At 38.1% G+C, this 18,457-nt stretch overlaps 1 protein-coding gene across 10 annotated transcripts in view; it reads right to left on the bottom strand.

Annotated features, from left to right (window-relative positions):
- The window catches only part of NEK10 (NIMA related kinase 10), a 245,500-nt gene that overhangs the window by 134,473 nt on the left and 92,570 nt on the right, over positions 1-18,457 (bottom strand). For 9 of the 10 annotated variants that reach the window (XR_009350870.1, XR_009350869.1, XM_059162436.1 and 6 more), the window contains one exon: positions 15,692-15,767. The exons of the other annotated variant lie outside the window; for it this stretch is intronic. Coding sequence is in view for 7 of the 9 variants with exons in the window: in XM_059162436.1 (XP_059018419.1) it covers positions 15,692-15,767 (76 nt within the window). In the remaining 2 variants the exon portion in view is untranslated. The remainder of the gene's footprint in view (positions 1-15,691; positions 15,768-18,457) is intronic. 10 annotated transcript variants of the gene reach the window in all.

Here is an 18,457-nt window from a genome sequence, read left to right as displayed (position 1 = left end):
GCCTACTTCTGCTTTCTGTCTGTCAAATAAATAATAAAATTTAAACAAAAAAAAAAAAAAAAAAGAAGAAGAAGAAGAAGAAGAAAGAAAGAAAAGAAAAGAAAAATAAAGAGGAATTGGGGGAACAATTTACCTATTGAAGGAATTCTTGTAAAGTATATCTATCATGTGTCCAAAGCCTGTGATGCTCAGGCCTGGGGGTGAGCACTAGTCATTTTGTGAGTTGACCTAACAGGTTCCTGGGGTCACAGAAACACTTTGGGATACCTCAGGCGAAGTGGACTAAATGCTTTGACACTGGGTCACCCCTTGCCAGCCCTTAGCCAATTGCTCAGAGTAGTTAAAACTCAGAGTAATCAAAATGAACAGAAACAAATTCCATTTCAGCTCAATGTGAGTTATCAACCATGAGTTAGAATGTTAGAAGAGAATATTACCTGGTCAACCAATATCTGTAACATTAGATGATAGGGTTTTTATCTTTATTAGAAAAAAGATGTATGAAATAACCCAAAAATTTGTATGGAATCAGAAGAGACCCCAAATTGCTAAGGAAATGTTGAAAAACAAAAATAAAACTGGAGACATCATGTTACCTGATTTCAAGCTTTACTACAAAGCTGTGATCACCAAGACAGCACAGTACTGGCATAAAAACAGACACATAGACCAATGGGACAGAGTAGAGAGCCCAGATTTGGACCCTCAACTCTATGGTCAAATAATCTTAAACAAAACAGGAAAAAATATACAGTGGAAAAAAGACAGTTTCTTCAATAAATGGTGCTGGGAAAACTGGACAGCTATATGTAGAAGAATGAAACTCGACCATTCTCTTACACCGTACACAAAGATAAACTCGAAATGGATAAAAGACCTCAACGTGAGACAGGAATCCATCAGAACGCTAGAGGAGAACATAGGCAGTAACCTTTTCGCTATCAGCCACAGCAACTTCTTTCAAGATATGTCTCCAAAGGCAAAGGAAACAAAAGTGAAGATGAACTTTTGGGACTTCATCAAGATCAAAATCTTCTGCACAGCAAAGGAAACACTCAACAAAACAAAGAGGCAACCCACGAAATGGGAGAAGATATTTGCAAGTGACAGTACAGACAAAAGGTTGATATCCAGGATCTATAAAGAACTCCTCAAACTCAACACACACAAAACAGACAATCATATAAAAAAATGGGCAGAAGATATGAACAGACACTTCTCCAACGAAGACATACAAATGGCTATCAGACACATGAAAAAATGTTCATCATCACTAGCCATCAGGGAGATTCAAATTAAAACGACATTGAGATACCACCTTACACCTGTTAGAATGGCCAAATTAGCAAGACAGGAAACAACATGTGTTGGAGAGGATGTGGAGAAAGGGGAACCCTCCTACACTGTTGGTGGAAATGCAAGTTGGTGCAGCCACTTTGGAGAACAGTGTGGAGATTCCTCAAGAAATTAAAAATAGAGATTCCCTATGACCCTGCAATTGCACTACTGGGTAGTAGTGAAAAAATACAGATGTAGTGAAAAGAAGGGCCATCTGTACCCCAATGTTTATAGTAGCAATGGCCACAGTCGCCAAACTGTGGAAAGAACCAAGATGCCCTTCAACAGACAAATGAATAAGGAAGATGTGGTCCATATACACTATGGAGTATTATGCCTCCATCAGAAAGGATGAATACCCAACTTTTGTAGCAACATGGATGGGACTGGAAGAGATTATGCTGAGTGAAATAAGACAAGCAGAGAGAGTCAATTATCATATGGCTTCACTTATTTGTGGAGCATAGCAAATAGCATGGAGGACAAGGGGAGATGGAGAGAAGGGAGTTGAGGGAAATTGGAAGGGGAGGTGAACCATGAGAAACTATGGACTCTGAAAAACAATCTGAGGGCTCTGAAGGGGCGGGGGGGGTCGGAGGTTGGGGAACCAGGTGGTGGGTATTATTAGAGAGGGCACGGATTGCATGGAGCACTGGGTGTGGTGCAAAAACAATGAATACTGTTACACTGAAAAAAATAAATTTAAAAAGAAAAAAAATGTATGAGAAAATGGAAATGAAAATATTGAAACAAGAATACAGATCATGTCTATCAAGTATATCCATCCCTTGTACCATTAATTAATCTTATTATCAAACACAAAGTCTTAAAATTATGTTCTATTTTTCTCTCCACTATATATACATAAAATAAATCACCAAGAACTTTAAGTTTTTCCTTTGAAATTTATATACTATCTCTTCTTTTCTTTTTTTTTTTTAAAGACTATTTTTTAGAGCAGTTTTAAGTTCACAACAAAATTGAAAAGAAGACATGGAAACTTCCCATGAACCCCATTCCCAAACACCCTCTTTCCCTTTTATTCCCATTAAGAGCAAGTCCAAATCAGCCCTCACCTGGATTATTACAAAGCCTTACTCCATTAGGTGCATTCATTCATTCATTCATTCATTCACTGGACAGGTATTTACTGAGCACCTACTATATGCCAAGCCCTCTCTTTCAGAGTTTTGCTATAAAAGAAAAGAGGGAAGTGGGACAGTAGCTGAAGAGAAAGAGAAGTGTTTGTTTCTAAGATGGGGAAAATGACAGTATGCTAGCAAATTGGTAGGACTGAGTCAGTGGAAGCAGAGAAATTATTATAGCAGAATAGAGAGGGGAGCATTCTGGAGTGATAAGCTGTAGGAAATGGAGACACAGCAGGAGGGCTGGCCTTTGCTAAGACCAAGGAAACAGAGTCACATGAGAGCAGGACCATTTTAGGGATACAGGGCCAGCTAGGTGGGAAGGCATGGAAACAGAGCTGGGAGAAGTTCTCTTCTGATGGCTCCTGCTTTCTCAGCAAAATAGGGATCAGGGGTTGGGGCGCCTGGGTGGCTCAGTGGGTTAAGCCGTTGCCTTCGGCTCAGGTCATGATCTCAGGGTCCTGGGATCGAGTCCCGCATCGGGCTCTCTGCTCAGCAGAGAGCCTGCTTCCCTCTCTCTCTCTCTCTGCCTGCCTCTCCATCTACTTGTGATCTCTCTCTGTCAAATAAATAAATAAAATCTTTAAAAAAAATAAAATAAAATAAAAATAGGGATCAGGGGCACCAGTGCTTAAAGTGGAAAGTCCTCCCTCTTGTGATTGGTTGGTATCTTAGTCAAACACCTCCTCACACCTTCCAGCACACACTTCCCATTCCCCCAGTCTCCTGCAGCTCCTTCAGCTACCTGTGTCCTCCGAGCTTGTTCTGCTGCTCACCATTGATGTGGAAGCAGAGGGGTTCATGATAAACACTTGATTCCACCAAAACACAGGTTATTTGTCCTTAATTCTGTAATACAAAACTTGAAAATATAGATCACTAGGTAGGTGATACCCATAAGCAAGGAAACAATTTTATTCATATGAGCAGAGCAAAATCAGAAAATAATGAAAATCTTTTGTTAATTGTATATGAACAGATTAGGAGGAAAGGTCCTGTTAATCAGAGAAGGTGCCATAAACATGCCTACTTGCCAGTGACCAACCATTTGGGTTAAAAACTACGCCATCGAAAAGCAGTCCATTAAGACTGATGTGGTTTAAATTCTGACACTGATACATATAAAGGCCTAAGATTGATACAAACAAAGACTTAAGAACTTCTAGCTAGCTATTCTTATCTTAATGGCCATAAAAAACTCTGGTGAAAATAAAAATTTCTTTTAGAAAATGAGAAAATAATCACCAATGAATATCCCCAGTTATTGGATTTTCCACATATTGATAATTATTTTGCTGTAAAATTTTCTTTGCCTTCTTATTTCTAAATGATTTTCAGCCGATTATACATGCCCTATGTCATATGAATTAGGGAGAGGCTGGAAATAATTTTTAATGTCTTAAAAAAGGAGACTGGTTGCCTAATTTATGATTTACCCAGATACTAGAACACAATATGTATATAAAACTAAAGAGCATTCATTTATATCAGTGCATGTATGTATGTGCATGTGTATCTATATATTTGCACAGAGAAGGATTTGAAATTGAGACACGAAGTGGTTTTTTGAGGTTTATCCCACCTCTGGGTTAGTAAAATTATGAGTGTTCCTAATAGGATTCTTTTCTCATTATTTTCTGCACTAAAAATATACTGCTTTTATAATAAGCAAACAATAGAAGAAATTTGAATCAACAAGTTTTGAATTTTGGGGGGACTCAGGGGTTTGTTGTTCTTTGTTTTATTTCTGATTGTCATCCTTTGGTTTTTAATTCACTTTCAGTTCAGAATGCCATATTTGGCAGAATTTTCAGATATTTCTGTTTTTATGATGGCAATATACATGTACTATTGGTAACCTATCTTTCCACTTAACAATATACTATGCATACGCTTTTAGGTCAACAAACACTTTACTATAATACCACTTACCATTATTTACCTAGCCAAGCTAACCAGTCCCCCATTTTATTGTACAATAGCCACAACAGTTGGAAATAATGTAGAAATAAAATATCAAATACACAGGGGGAAAAAAAAGAAAAAAGTTAAAAATAAGTAAAAATGTTTATGTATCTAAAAACAATTCTGAAAATTACAGTTAACAGATCACTGATTTTAAAAATCAGTGATGAGAAATATTCATTTATAGTAATTTCATTATTTGTTTACATTGGCACCATTACCAATTTGTTTTCAATCAAATTCTTTGCAAATTGCTTGAAGCCCAACTAATGTAGGAAAGCTCCGGAATTTATAGTAAAAGTAACTGTGGGGAAGGAGGAAGGGAAGAAAAAGCAGACTGGAAGATTTTCTAGGGACATTTACAATTTTAATTTGCTTCATCAGTAAACGAAGTCAGTAAATGAAACAAAGTAAAATCAGCCCTTATGTGGAACAAATGCATATAATTGAGTTAAAAATGCGGCACTAAAATTGCACTTTAAAAAAGGAACTTGGATTCCTCCTCATCAAATGAATTCATGTGGCCTACGGCATTAAAAAAGGTTTAGTATGGGCAGTTTTTTGGTGGAATATCTAGAATCCCAAATTGCAGGTTTAGAACTATTAAGAAACAGGGAAGAAATTTAGAAGAAAAGACTTAGAATCTTTCACTATATGAAGAACTATTAAATGATGGGTAGTGATCTGCTCCTTTGCACAGTCACTGAAGTCCAAAAAGCATTTCAAGTCATAAGAAAAGGAATTCAACTAGACATAAGAACATTTTTAGGTTTTTGGCTTTCTGGCTATAGAAATTTCAAAGGCAAAGGCCCAAAACAATGAAAAGAACTTATAAATCACTTTCCTTGGAGACTTTCTCCCCCTTAACCTGTCATGAAGATGGTGAAAAGTGAACCAGATAAACACTTGTTAAGTTTTGCTTCAAGAAAGAATACAAATTAAATGTTCTTTTTCAGGTTTCTCTAATCCTACTGCTTTATGGTATCTATTAGAAGGACCATAATGAGAACCAATTAACTGTAAATACAGTGAGGAGTCTGGGCAATTAAACAAATGGATTACATTCACCCAACGATTACACTCCAGCCATCAAATTATCAAGCACTGCCTACTTCGAGTCACGAACAGAAATTAAATTCAGGTCCAACAGCCCTGAAATTTCTCATTGTACATCGACTGCCATTTGCTTGTCTCTAGTGAAGTTTAAAAAAAAATAGCTAGCATATCGGTTGACATCACACATTTTGTATTTGTATTCAAGCCAAATATCACCAGCTTTTAAAATTCAAGTACATAACTAAATAAAGTAATTATGGTAATTTTGCAAAGAAGGATAATACAATCTCTCAATTCTAGTATATAATTATACAAATGCATTCCTCTAAATATAAAATCACATAAAAATGTATAGTCTTGCTCCTAACAAAAGACTGATTTTTAAAAAGCAGTCAAACAACTTCCAAGTAAACTTCAGACAGCCTTTATACAAGCTAGTCGACACACTCACAGAGAGAAGATTTTGATCTGCTTCTGATTTTTAGTTATTACTTTCACAGCTATTTTCAAGTGATCATTACATCATCTACATCACATTACCATCTTCTTTACGAGTCCAGAACTATAGGGAGACAGAAAATCTCACAGGATGAGATTGTGGGGGGAAAAAAAAAAATTCTCACCTCCATCTAATGAGGAGGAAAATCTAAAACAAGTTATTGGGGACTTCTTTAATGACTTTCCCCTATCGACACGGAAGATTGTCCAGAAAAAGCTGGGAAGATTTTATGTTTGCTCAAAGAACAGAAGAGGACTGGACACCTTTCTGCCCGGCTTCCACAAAGACTTTGAGGCCACACTGCAAGTGATCTCTCATGCACTGGTCAGAGTGTTTTCCCTTATAAGTCAAAGCAAGTTCTGTAGGTGTCTTCCCTACTTCCCTTCACGCTTACTTCTTCAGAGCATACTGGCCTGAGTTCCAACCATTTGCAAGTTTGTCTGAGGATTTTTCTTAACCCGTTGGATGTTCTTTGCCTGTAGCACAAGAGGAGTATCAGTTAACTTGTGTATCTCAACTTATGTAACCGACCTTAACCAATGGTGGGTATGACCTGGTGTAATCACCCCACTCTCTCCTTTTGGGTGGGATCATTGTGTTATACATTTAAACTGGCCCAATAGGTTTGAGATCCAGTGGCCCATTGTGTTGAATTGCCCCCATGAAACTCTTTATTTGTTGTCTTCCCTTCCTTGTCACTCTTTTCCATGCCTCTACCCTTGTTTCCTAGGATCCCCTTGCATATGAACTCTTGTCTCAGAGTGTACACTGGGGGCAACCTGAACTAAAGGTCAAGCAAAGATATGCAGCAAGGTTAGGCAACCAGAGGAACTCACTGATAGGCTTTGTACATACAAGAAGAGCAAAGTTGCAGCTGGGTCTTAAGGAAAATGGAATCTAGGGTCTGGACCTTGCCAGAACTTTCCCGTTCTTCCTCTTCTTCTCTCCAAGTACTGGCCTCTTCTCAGATGGACCTCCACTATGGCTACAAACACAGCCACCACACATTCCTGGGCCTTTCACATTCCAGTTTCACCTCTTTACTGAGTCCCAGCCAAACACATTCTCAGGAAAGAATTCCAGTTGGATCAGCTTCAAAGAAGAGAACACTCCCACTCCTGCCATTTTCCCAACAGGGACAGGGATGCTAGGGCTAGCCTACCTTGGGAGAAACACCAAGTCTGGGCAGCCCAAAAAAGCCACAGAGGCAAGATCTCCAATGCAATGGGACTCACTAAACCTTCGGGAAGAGTACCTGAGTGGAGTGGGAGGAAGAAATATTTTCCTAAAGAATAAAGCTGTTGCTCCCATCTAATATTTATTGAACCTTGCTATACTCCAAATGCTAGTGCAATCTACTTACCTCTATTTTTCTAGCTACCTATATATCTATCGTCTATCTTTTTAGTCCTCACAACAACCTTATGCAGTAAGAACTATCACTATAACCACCAGCTTTGTCATTTCAGATAAGGAAATTGAGACCCAGAAATAGTAAGCTACTTGCCCAAATTCAGACAGGAAGGTGTAGAGCCAGGAGGAAACCCAGGCTGTCCAGCATAGAGTCTGCACTACATTACACTGGTTCCTATAGAAGGACGGCCCTGCAGGCAAACCCTAGGACACCTCATTACTACTCTCACTGCTGTGATTTGGAGCATGGTTTTATAAAGTTTATGGATGAAGCAGGTTTTGTTATAAAAATTGGGGATAAATTGAGGTAAATAAGGTAAGGTTATCTGGGTAGACTAGGAGGAAAACGCTTTATGGGAAATAGATAAGGTTCTCTTGAAACCCTGGAATACTAAGGTGGGATTAGGTAATATATATATAAAATCTTTCAGAATTTACCCACCAAATGTGTGGATCTAGCAAGTTTCCCTTTCTGTGAAAATGAGGTTTTGAAATGGTTGAGTGTTACCAATATGTATTGAAGTTACATACAGTTCACATTTTCAAATCTTTATTTTGTCATTTTATTACAGACCATAATATTGTCCCAGATTGACAGTTTATTGTTTTGTTACGTGTATTTTCTGGAAAATTCCTTCCCTGAAGGGCAGCTTAAATTTCAAAATATTGGACTAGTAACTATCATCCTACTTTTGGGGGAGAAAAACAATATCTGCCATTTCCAAAGAAGTTTTCTTTTATTAGCATTGTGCTATAGCCTCTCCTAGGATTGTTAAGGGCATTCTGAAATGCCAAGATTAAAAATAATTAAAATTAAAATAATTAATATTAAGTTTAAAATTTAATAATTTAATAATAGTGTAGAGTATTAATATTAGCTAAATAAGTTATGAAATAAATTGATGTAAAGGCATTTATGATTGATAATGTCATCAGGTAATACATTCATAAGAATAAGATGGTGATTGCAGCACTGACTGAGACATAACTAAAATGTTTCTTTAATTCTCTACCTCTGATATAATTTGATCTTCATATTTCCCCATTGTTCAAATCCTCTCCCTTCCCCCACAGTTTCCTTTCTCTGTTTACCCTCATCACTGTTCTCTTTTCTCTTCTTTCCTTCAGACCATTTGATCAGTCAGCCAGACTCACTTCCAAGCAAGTCCTGCCATAGTGTCTTAATGGCAGGAAACTATAAGTCACTTTGTATAAATCCTGCATAGTGCACAGACCATGGTACAACCATTATACAGAATAGTAGAGTGCCCACTCCACCCCCGTGGGCCTGTCCCTCAAGTTCTGCAGCACTGGCAGCTCCCCCTTCTACCCAGAGCTTTGCATACCATTCCTACGGACTTTCTCTGTGCACCTGCCAGAGGCTCATGTAAGCACTGTGTGGCTTACTAATCCTTGATCATTCTACTCATGTGTGTATATGTATATGTGTGTGTGTCTCCCAAATTATATTGAATTCTCCCTATGGGAAAGAACTAAGTTATCTGATGCTAACAATTGCTGATGTACCTATATAAGAAACACGTGAAGTGATGAACAGTTTCATTCTGCAGGTCTTCTGAAAAAGAGTATTTCCATTAAGGTACTGCCAGGCTGAGAGATATCAGGCAGCTCTATAATGCCAAGAGGAAAATTCCAGGTCTCCCACTATTCCAACATAAATCCCAACCTAGCCAAACCACAGCTCCTGCTTTCCCCTAAATATGCTGAGTCTGTTAAGAATTGAACTGAAGGAGAATTTCATTTTCACACTGTGGAGATGTACCAATGCTTGAAGTATAGAGAAATAAATTATATTGTATTGTATGGAAATAAAGACACTGACCATGCCATGGAAGTAGTGTGAACCTATTCTACTAATGCCCCATCCTCAGGTGTGTTGGGCCAAACCTTGGACTTCATATCTTAGCTATCGATTTAATGCCTCCTAGCTCCTAATACAGCCTTCAATAAATAATGGCATTCCTTCAAGTATTTTTCCTATAAAGTGAGCACCATGTTCTCTCTGCGGATAGTGCTAGAAGGACACTGCTGGATGAGAGGGTTCCTACAGTTCCCAGCATGGGCCAAGGGTAGGCAGTACAAGCATGAGATGATCCAGGGGAACCCTCTTAGACTGCCACTCTATCACAGTCTCATAAAAGGCTACCTGGAACAGATTCGAGGGGCCCTCAACAAGAATCAGCACTCACTGTCAGATACATGAGGCTACCTCGGACCTTCTGGACAAGACAATACTTCAGTTGTATGCATCCATGTAAGTAAACCCAATGAAACCGACACAGGAACTGCACAGCACACCCATACAAACTGTTGTTAAGTAATTAAATTTTGGGATGATTTGTTCTGTAACAGTAGATAACCAAAACATATATTTTTTTCATCATCAAGTAATTCATCTAATTTCTTAATTATTCAATAAATTGTGTTTAAGAATAGGAGGACATTTCCTTTGGTCAAACCTGTCACCAACAAAACATTAATTAAAGTAAAACATCTGACCATCCTGTAATCCCTTTTGCACTTACTTCTAATAGGAAATGTGGAATATTTGATATAATGCCTTGAATATCAAATGTTTAAAATGGAAAACTAGACAAATAACTCAGGTAAATGTGGAGAAAGACATCCAATGCTTACAGACCAATGTTTACTTGTAAAAAGTACTTTAAAAAGGTAAAGAAAAGGAGATGTAGAAACTGAAGATATGTGATTTGGAATTACCAATCAATAAAGAAGCAAGGACCTCCACTGACAAAATCAAGCATGAGAGAACTCCCTTTCTTGCTTTTTGTGCTGCTGGTAGACATTATGGGGTAGAACACCATTAATAGATGCTCTCTAGTGGTTTCTATCTTGCAGCTTCCATTTAAATTTGTGGGATCATGTGACCTATTCTACTGAGTCTTAAGATGTATTCAGAGTTCAATTTGTGTAAATAAATTCTGAGTTTGTTCAAAATTCACTCCTACCTCATCTAAGAGTCTGTGTGTGTGTATGTGTGTGTGTGTGTGTGTGTGTGTGTGTGTGTGTGTGTATTTATAGAGCCTTGGAGGGTCTGTGGGCAGAAAGGGGTGATATTATATATTATTCAGGTGTATCTTATCCTGCTGGGCCACAGAGAAGCCATGAATAAATGCAAATATAGGTAAAAGCATCCCCACATCCCACCTGCTCAAGGCCCTAGTATGGAAAGTGCTGTTCCTCCAGGTTCCCTGTCTTTGCATGCTAAATACATACTCCTTCCCTTTCACACTCCTCAGCTGCTAGAAAAATACTGGTCCTTCCTAGTAACCAAAACAGCCATTCAGGGAGCAAACATAGAGATAGGGAAGGAGAATGAACTATAAATAAACACAGCACAAGTAATTCTTCTCTCTTGTAATTATTAAGAAATGAATTTGAGGGGTGCCTGGGTGGCTCAGTGGATTAAAGCCTCTGCCTTCGGCTCAGGTCATGATCCCAGGCTCCTGGGATGGAGTCCCGCATCAGCTCTCTGTTCAGCACGGAGCCTGCTTCCCCCCCTCTCTCTCTGCCTGCCTCTCTGCCTACTTGTGATCTCTGTCTGTCAAATAGATAAATAAATAAATCTTTTAAAAAATACTGTTAAAAAAAGAAATGAATCTGATTCTTAGACACCATACAATCTATATAGTCAAATGAGTGCCATCCTTTCAAATTTTAGACTCCAGTTAGCAGATACCAGTCACTGTGATCTAATGAGTGCTTACTATATGCCAATCCGGCATTGTTCCAAGCACACAACCTGTACTACCTCACTTAATCTGACAACAGTCCTAGAAGGTAAGCACTATTAATAATCTCAGATTATAGATGGGGAAACTGAGGCATAGGGAAATTCAATCATTTATAACTCTCAACAGTAGACCCAGGACTTAAACCCAAGCAGTCTGATTCCAGAGCCTATGCTCTCAATAATGACCCTACCAGTGTGCCTGCCAATTTCACATCCCTTTTCCAATTATGCTCTCATTCTTTAAAATTCTTCTTTAGCAATTTCCCTCAGGACCAATTTATCAGTTATAGAAGAACACTTGTCTCAATAACTTCTAATCATTCCACATTTTTTTAAAATGATAATATCCTGCATGATCCCATTAGTCACTGTTCTGGTAACTATGAAAGATAAAAAGTAAATAAATAGAAAAAATACAGCAGACCCTAGCATCAAAGTACTTACTGTTTCAAACTAAAAATGTTCCCTTTAAGCTTCATGAAGGCAAAAGTCAGAAAAATTCAAAAATATATTAGTGCTTTAGACCCTGATAAAAATACACATGGATTTTTCATCATATTAAAATATAGAATATAGAGTATTTATACAATGCAATATTATTTACCCATTAAAAGGAAGGAAATCCTGCCATTTGCAACAACATGAACCTATGGGATAATATGCTAAGTGGAAAAAAGCCAGACAAAGACAAAAAAAAAAAAAAAAAAAAAAGGTGATTTCATAAAAACGTAGAGTGATGGCTGTTCAGGGCTGCAGGAAGGGAGAAATGGGGAGATGTAGATCAAAGGATACAAATTTTCAGTTATAAGAAGAAAGAGTTCCAAGGAGTTAAGGTACAGTATGTGTCTGTGATTAATAATATGGTATTGTTTGCTAAAAAGTTGCTGAGAGTAGAGCTTGAGCACTGTTGCAAGAACACAACAGAAGAAAGTTAACTATGTGGATGGATGTGTTAATTATCCTGATCTTAATAGTCATCCTGTGATGTATATGTCAATCAAATCATTGTGTTGTATATTTTAAATATATACAATTATATGTGTCCATTTTCCCAATTACTTAATAAAGTTTAAAAAAAGGCATTTCAGACAAACATAAAAACCAGAATGACTCATTTTCACTTAAAACTTTTTTTCATTTTAATAATTCAAAATATTTATTAAGATTCTGTAAGTCTGTTCTTCAAGCCCCAGGGAAACAGCAGTGAACAAAGTCAACAATACCCCCACCATCATGGAGTTTGTGTTTTAGTGGGAGAAACATAGGATAGATCAATTAAAATATGACATAATGTCAGATAGAGGCAGATGCTATGAAAATATAAAGCAAGAGTAAGAGACAGTCAGAAGGAGGCTGCTGTGTTGGGTAGGTGATCAGGAAAACCTCCCTACAGAAGTGACATTAAAGCAGATACCAGAAGGAAGTAAGGACATAAACTCTGGCTAGCCGGAGAAAAAGAAACCATGTAGGAACATTTTGAAGATCTGAAGGAACAGCACACAGGGAGAGAGAGAGGAGATTAAACTTTTGTTACAGTTGAAAGAAGCAATTTTCGGGTGCCTGGGTGGCTCAGTGGGTTAAAGCCTCTGCCTTCGGCTCAGGTCATGATCCCAGGGTCCTGGGATTGAGCCCCACGTCGGGCTCTCTGCTCTGCAGGGAGCCTGCTTCCTCCTCTCTCTCTGCCTGCCTGCCTCTCTGCCTACTTGTGATCTCTGTCAAATAAATAAATAAAATCTTAAAAAAAAAAAAAAGAAAGAAAGAAGCAATTTTCTTCAAGTACTATTCATAACCATGCAAGTATTAGATCATTCATATTATAAATACTTCTTGTGAGCCTATAAAATACCAGACTCTGGGGTGGGGATAGTGGTAAACAAAATCATCCAGGCATATCACAAAATAAGTGAAAAGTTCAACCATATGAAAGAAGAGTGCATGGAGTATGTAGACCAGGGAAAATACGTGTTGGCTAGGAGGTTTCTCCAGAGAAGACAACACTCCAGCAGAGAGATGGAGGATGAAAAAGATTTAACCAGATGGCCAGTGGGGAGTATTCCAAGCAGCGGGAGTAGTATGTGCCAAGGCCCTGTGGTCAGTGGGAACACAGGTGCAGCAGCTAGAAATCAATAGAGTGAAGGCAGGGCTAAAGTAAAGATGATGACTTGGCAGGGGCTAGAACATGCAGGGCTGTGGGCCTGTAGCCACACTGAAGACTTGGTCTTTAAATAATCAGTAACTGGAAGTTACTGAACTGATCTATGCCATTTAAGAGTTCTGAGTTTATTACCGCATTTTTAAGAATGCAAGAGGTACAGTCAATTGTTGGGTGTGCTTCACTTTGTCTCTGCTTGTCCAAGTTTCACTACAGGTTTATTATCATCCATCCAATGGAAACTTCCCCACCTTTCATTTAAATTATCTAATGTCATAATGTGAATAGGATTACACTAAGCAATAAAGTCTCAAAGAATTCCCATTCCAGGATTAGTCAAAGTTTTCCATTCATTTTAGCTCATACTTGCTTATTATCCAGAAATCCCAAATGAGTGTTCCTTGAAGAACATGCCTAAAAAGTTTCTCAGAACTTCAAACTCTAAAATTTGCTCTGAAAATGCCATTGAAGATAGTGTGCAGTCTTGGACTCTGGAAGTGAAGTAAGACATACAGATAAAAACCAGAACCAAGGACCATATTTGGAGACTATTTTCCATGAGAAGGATAACAATGACCTGCTTCATAATGAATCAAATCAGAGGAAGAAAAGGAGCTTTTATTGACCTTCTGTTCTAGCACAATCAGTCCAGGGTCCACAAACCATTTATCTAGCAGCTGAGCTATAGAATAAAGAATGCTCTGAGGCACTTCCTACAAAAGTAGATAAAGAGAACTTTTTTCCATTAAATAAGGTAATATTTGAGGAAGCAAAGGCAAAAGAAAGAGCAAAGGACAGGGGAACATCAGACTCATCAAATGCTTGGGCCTCCAGAAGGCAGGAACAGGCATCCTATGACTACATCAATAGTCTCAAGAGAATTTCAGGATTATACAAAGATTATAGAATTTGGTGGGAAACAGTTTGGGGATGGCTAAAAAGACAATTAAAGAAAAAGGCATGGGGCGCCTGGGTGGCTCAGTGGATTGGGGCCTCTGCCTTCGGCTCAGGTCATGGTCCCAGGGTGCTGGGATGGGGCCCCGCATCGGGCTCTCTGCTCAGTGAGGAGCCTGCTTCCTCCTTTCTCCTCTCTCTCCGTCTGCCTCTCTGCCTACTTGTGATCTCTGTCTGTCAAATAAATAAATAAAATCTTTAAAAAAAAAAAAAAAAGAAAGAAAAAAGAAAAAGGCAGGAGGTATGAGACTCAGAGCAGGGTGGGACCATGAAATATATCTGCTTTATTTTTGTCCAATTCACAAACTCGGAAAATGAAGATACAGAAAATTCAAAAGGAACTGGACATGTCACTCAGTTTATTAGGGAACGTCCTAAATTTGCAGTCATTACTTGAGAGAATAACTAGCCAACAGGGTCAGAATCGTGGTAGGAACCCCCTGACACTATTCTGAATATTCTTTTTTTTTTTTTTTTCTATTCTGAATATTCTTATAGGAAAGGCATTTTTAAAATGAGACTGTTACTTAGGGAGAATTTCCACCCTCCCTTGAGAAGATTTATTCAGAATCCTATCCCTGGGAATCAACTGCACAACAACAGAGTAGATTAAAAAAGAAGATGGAAGTGTCTAGATGGCTTGAACTGCTGAATAAGATTTGAGAATATTTCCCTGAATGTGTTATGTCTACTGATGACTCTATCTGCTTGCTAATTTGAAAAGATTCAGACAAATGATACGTGATCAGCAAAAGAAGATTCTCACTGCCTGATAATTAATGGATTGTAAAGGAACCCTCAAAGCATGCTAAATAAGTTACAAGTGTTTCAATTCATCAAAATATAAACACCCATTTACCCAAGAAGCGACCAACTTTATAAACATAGGTCTAAGTATATTGTCACCATTTATTCATTCACTCAATAAAATGTATTCAGCACCTATTATCTCCTGGGTGCCAGGATACGTATTAGTACACAAAAAGCCTTTCTCCTGCCCTTGAATGTTTACAGGAAGAGAGAGTAAAACAGTCCTTTTTTGAGCAGGTACAATAAAATACTCCAAGTGTCATGGTGAGTAGCGAGTCTGTTAGTTCCTTCACAGATGCTTCAACAACAATTGCACACCTACTATGTGCCAAGGAACGTTTCAATTTATAAGTAATAAAAGTAGTCTCCACGAGGGGCAGAGTTACCCTAAAGAGAATTTCTTGTTATTTCAAACACACATAATGATGTATACTTGTGGACATGTGTATTATCTGGCTAATTGAGGAAAACATTAAATAAGCTCCTTTTCCTAAAATCGTCTTTCCTTTGCAAGCCAAGACATGAAACTAAAGCCCCAAACAGTTAGGTGTGCTGTTTGAGAACCATAAAATAATTGTCCTTACCAGGAATACAGGATTGTTCCAACAACAGACGTGAGTTTACTGTTTTCTTGTTTTTGCTTTGCCAGCCCAAAGTCAGCTATAATTCACAAAAAAACGCAATGTTATTATTATCATGGTTCCTTAGCTTTTGACATTCTGCACAATAACTATTAAAGTTCACAACAGAAAGCTTTAACCTTCTGTCAAAACGTGCCATGTGCCAATCTTCCACACCACTCACAGTCTTAATTAATCACAAGCATACAATAGGCCAGTGTGTTAGATATTTTGAAATAATGAGATTTATCACTAAAAAGCTAAAATAAGTTTTGCTGACTGAAAAGTAGGGCAAAGTACTTATCAAACTTGTGATTCCACTTTTTAGGTTACCTTTATAAGTTTCAAATAAATAAAATGAATCTGATATTTGGGCATATGCCAGGCATCACCTCATTTGGACAGAGAAAAAAAAAAAAGCTAAAATAAGGTAAGCCTGAATAACCACCATAGAGACCTGAAAATCTGATATTAAATGCCATCTAACTGTACTATCACAGTAAATAATGATATTGAGAATCATCTCAAAATATATATCAACAAATAATTTTGATTTTCAACTTAGAACACCAAATATTTATATTTAATATGAGCACTAGCTGTACTTTTCTTTAAGATTTTATTTTATTTATTTGACAGAGAAGAGAGAGATCACAGGTAGGCAGAGAGGCAGGCAGGCGGTGGGGGGCGTGTGGGGAGGCAAAGCAGGATCTCTGCTGAGCCAAGAGCTCAATGCAGGGCTCGATCCCAAGACCCTGAGACCATGACCTGAGCTGAGCCAAAGGGAGAGGCTTACACTGAGCCACCCGGGCGCCCAAGCACTAGCTATACTTTTCAAAGCACCTTTACATACTTCTCTTTTTTAAACCACTCGACAACTTAGGTCAAAGTGACGGAAACAGATTTTTTTTTTAAAGATTTTATTTATTTATTTGTTTGACAGACAGAGATCACAAGTAGGCAGAGAGGCAGGCAGAGAGAGAGGGGGGAGCAGGCTTCCCTGCTGAGCAGAGAGCCCAATGCGGGACTCGATCCCAGGACCCCGGGATCATGACCTGAGCCGAAGGCAGAGGCTTAACCACTGAGCCACCCAGGTGCCCCGGAAACAGATATTCTTCATAGCCTCTAACACTTTGAGAGATTTAATTACCAGGACTACACAAAAAGTGCTGAACCAGCGCAAGAATTTATTTATGCCGAATAAAATTTGGTGATCACAATATTACTTTGTACAGGGCACCAAATGTTTATAATATTTCACTGTAGTGTCCTTTTTAAAAAAAGATTTTGTTTATTTATTTGTCAGAAAAGAGAGAGAGAGCAAAGCAGAGGGAGATGCAGAGAGAGAGAGAAGCAGGCTCCCCGCTGAACAGGGAGCCTGACATGGGGGCTCTCTATCCCAGGACCCTGGGATCATGACGTGAGCTGAAGGCAGATACTTAACCAGCTTAGCCACCCAGGTTCCCCTGCAGTGAACTTTAAAAAAGGTATTTAATAATGTGTCTATACTAATATGTCTTTCAGGTTGAAAATATTCCATAGTAGTTAGACTTCAAACCAACAGTAATTCACATTATTAGTGACAATACCCATTTATTAAACAACTTTGAAATAACACAAATTGAGCTGCTTGCATGAATTGCCTAATTGAATACTGCTAGCATTCCTGAAAGACAGGTGTCATTATGGTTAGTGCAGTTTAGCGCTTAAAGCAAGAACTTAGGAACCAGCCTCAGTTCAAATCTTGTCCCCATCATGTGCTACCAGAGTAACTCTGAGTAAATTATTTAATCTCCCTTTGCAGCAGTTTTCTGACCTCTAAAATAAAGATTATAACAGCATAAATAGTAGTAAATAGTATGACATAATAACAAAATCTGAATAACTTAACATATATAAACCCAGGGTAATACAGATTGAACAACTGATGCTTATTATTCAGTCTTCGCAGCCACCCATTTTATAAATGAGAAAACTGAGGCTCAGGTTACTTGGAGATTGAGTAACTTGCCCCAAGGTCTTACAAGGAGAAATGAACAGTAAGATGTGAATCTGGGGTTACTTAATTCTAAAGCCCCAAATCCTTATCAAGACACAGTATTACCAACAAAGAAAAAACAGGCCCAGATCATTTCAATAACAAATTCTACCAAACATTTAAGGAATAAATATCAATTTTGCACAAACTCTACCAGAAAATAGAAGAGAACACTTCCAAACTCATTGAACAAAGCCAAGATTACTCTGCGACCAAAGCCAAAGAAAATACAGAACAAAATCCCCCATGAAAATACACACACACACACACACACAGAATCAAAAAAATATATAAGCAAGTAAAATCTAGACATAGATAAAAATGATAATACATAAGGGCCATTATGCCACAAATGCAAGGCTAATTCAACATTTAAAAGTCAATCAGTAGAGTTCACCAAATCAGCACATTAAAGAAGGAAAATCATATGATCGTATGTATGAAAAGAATTTGACAAAATTCAACATCTGTTCTTTCCATTAAAGTATAAATAGGTATGTACTTCCTTAACCTGATAAAAGGCATCTATAAAAAGCTAGAACTAATTCTCTACTTAATGTGAATATTTTTCTTTCAAGTTCAAAAATATGGGGTGCCTTGGTGGCTCAGTCATCAGGCCTCTGCCTTCGGCTCAGGTCATGATCTCAGGGTCCTGGGATCAAGTCCTACATCAGGGCTCCCTGCTCAGAACC

Source organism: Mustela lutreola, chromosome 2, assembly GCF_030435805.1.
Source record: "Mustela lutreola isolate mMusLut2 chromosome 2, mMusLut2.pri, whole genome shotgun sequence".
Classification (NCBI taxonomy): Eukaryota; Metazoa; Chordata; class Mammalia; order Carnivora; family Mustelidae; genus Mustela; species Mustela lutreola.
Note: the sequence above shows the minus strand (reverse complement) of the source record. Positions and strands in the feature narration are given on the sequence as shown.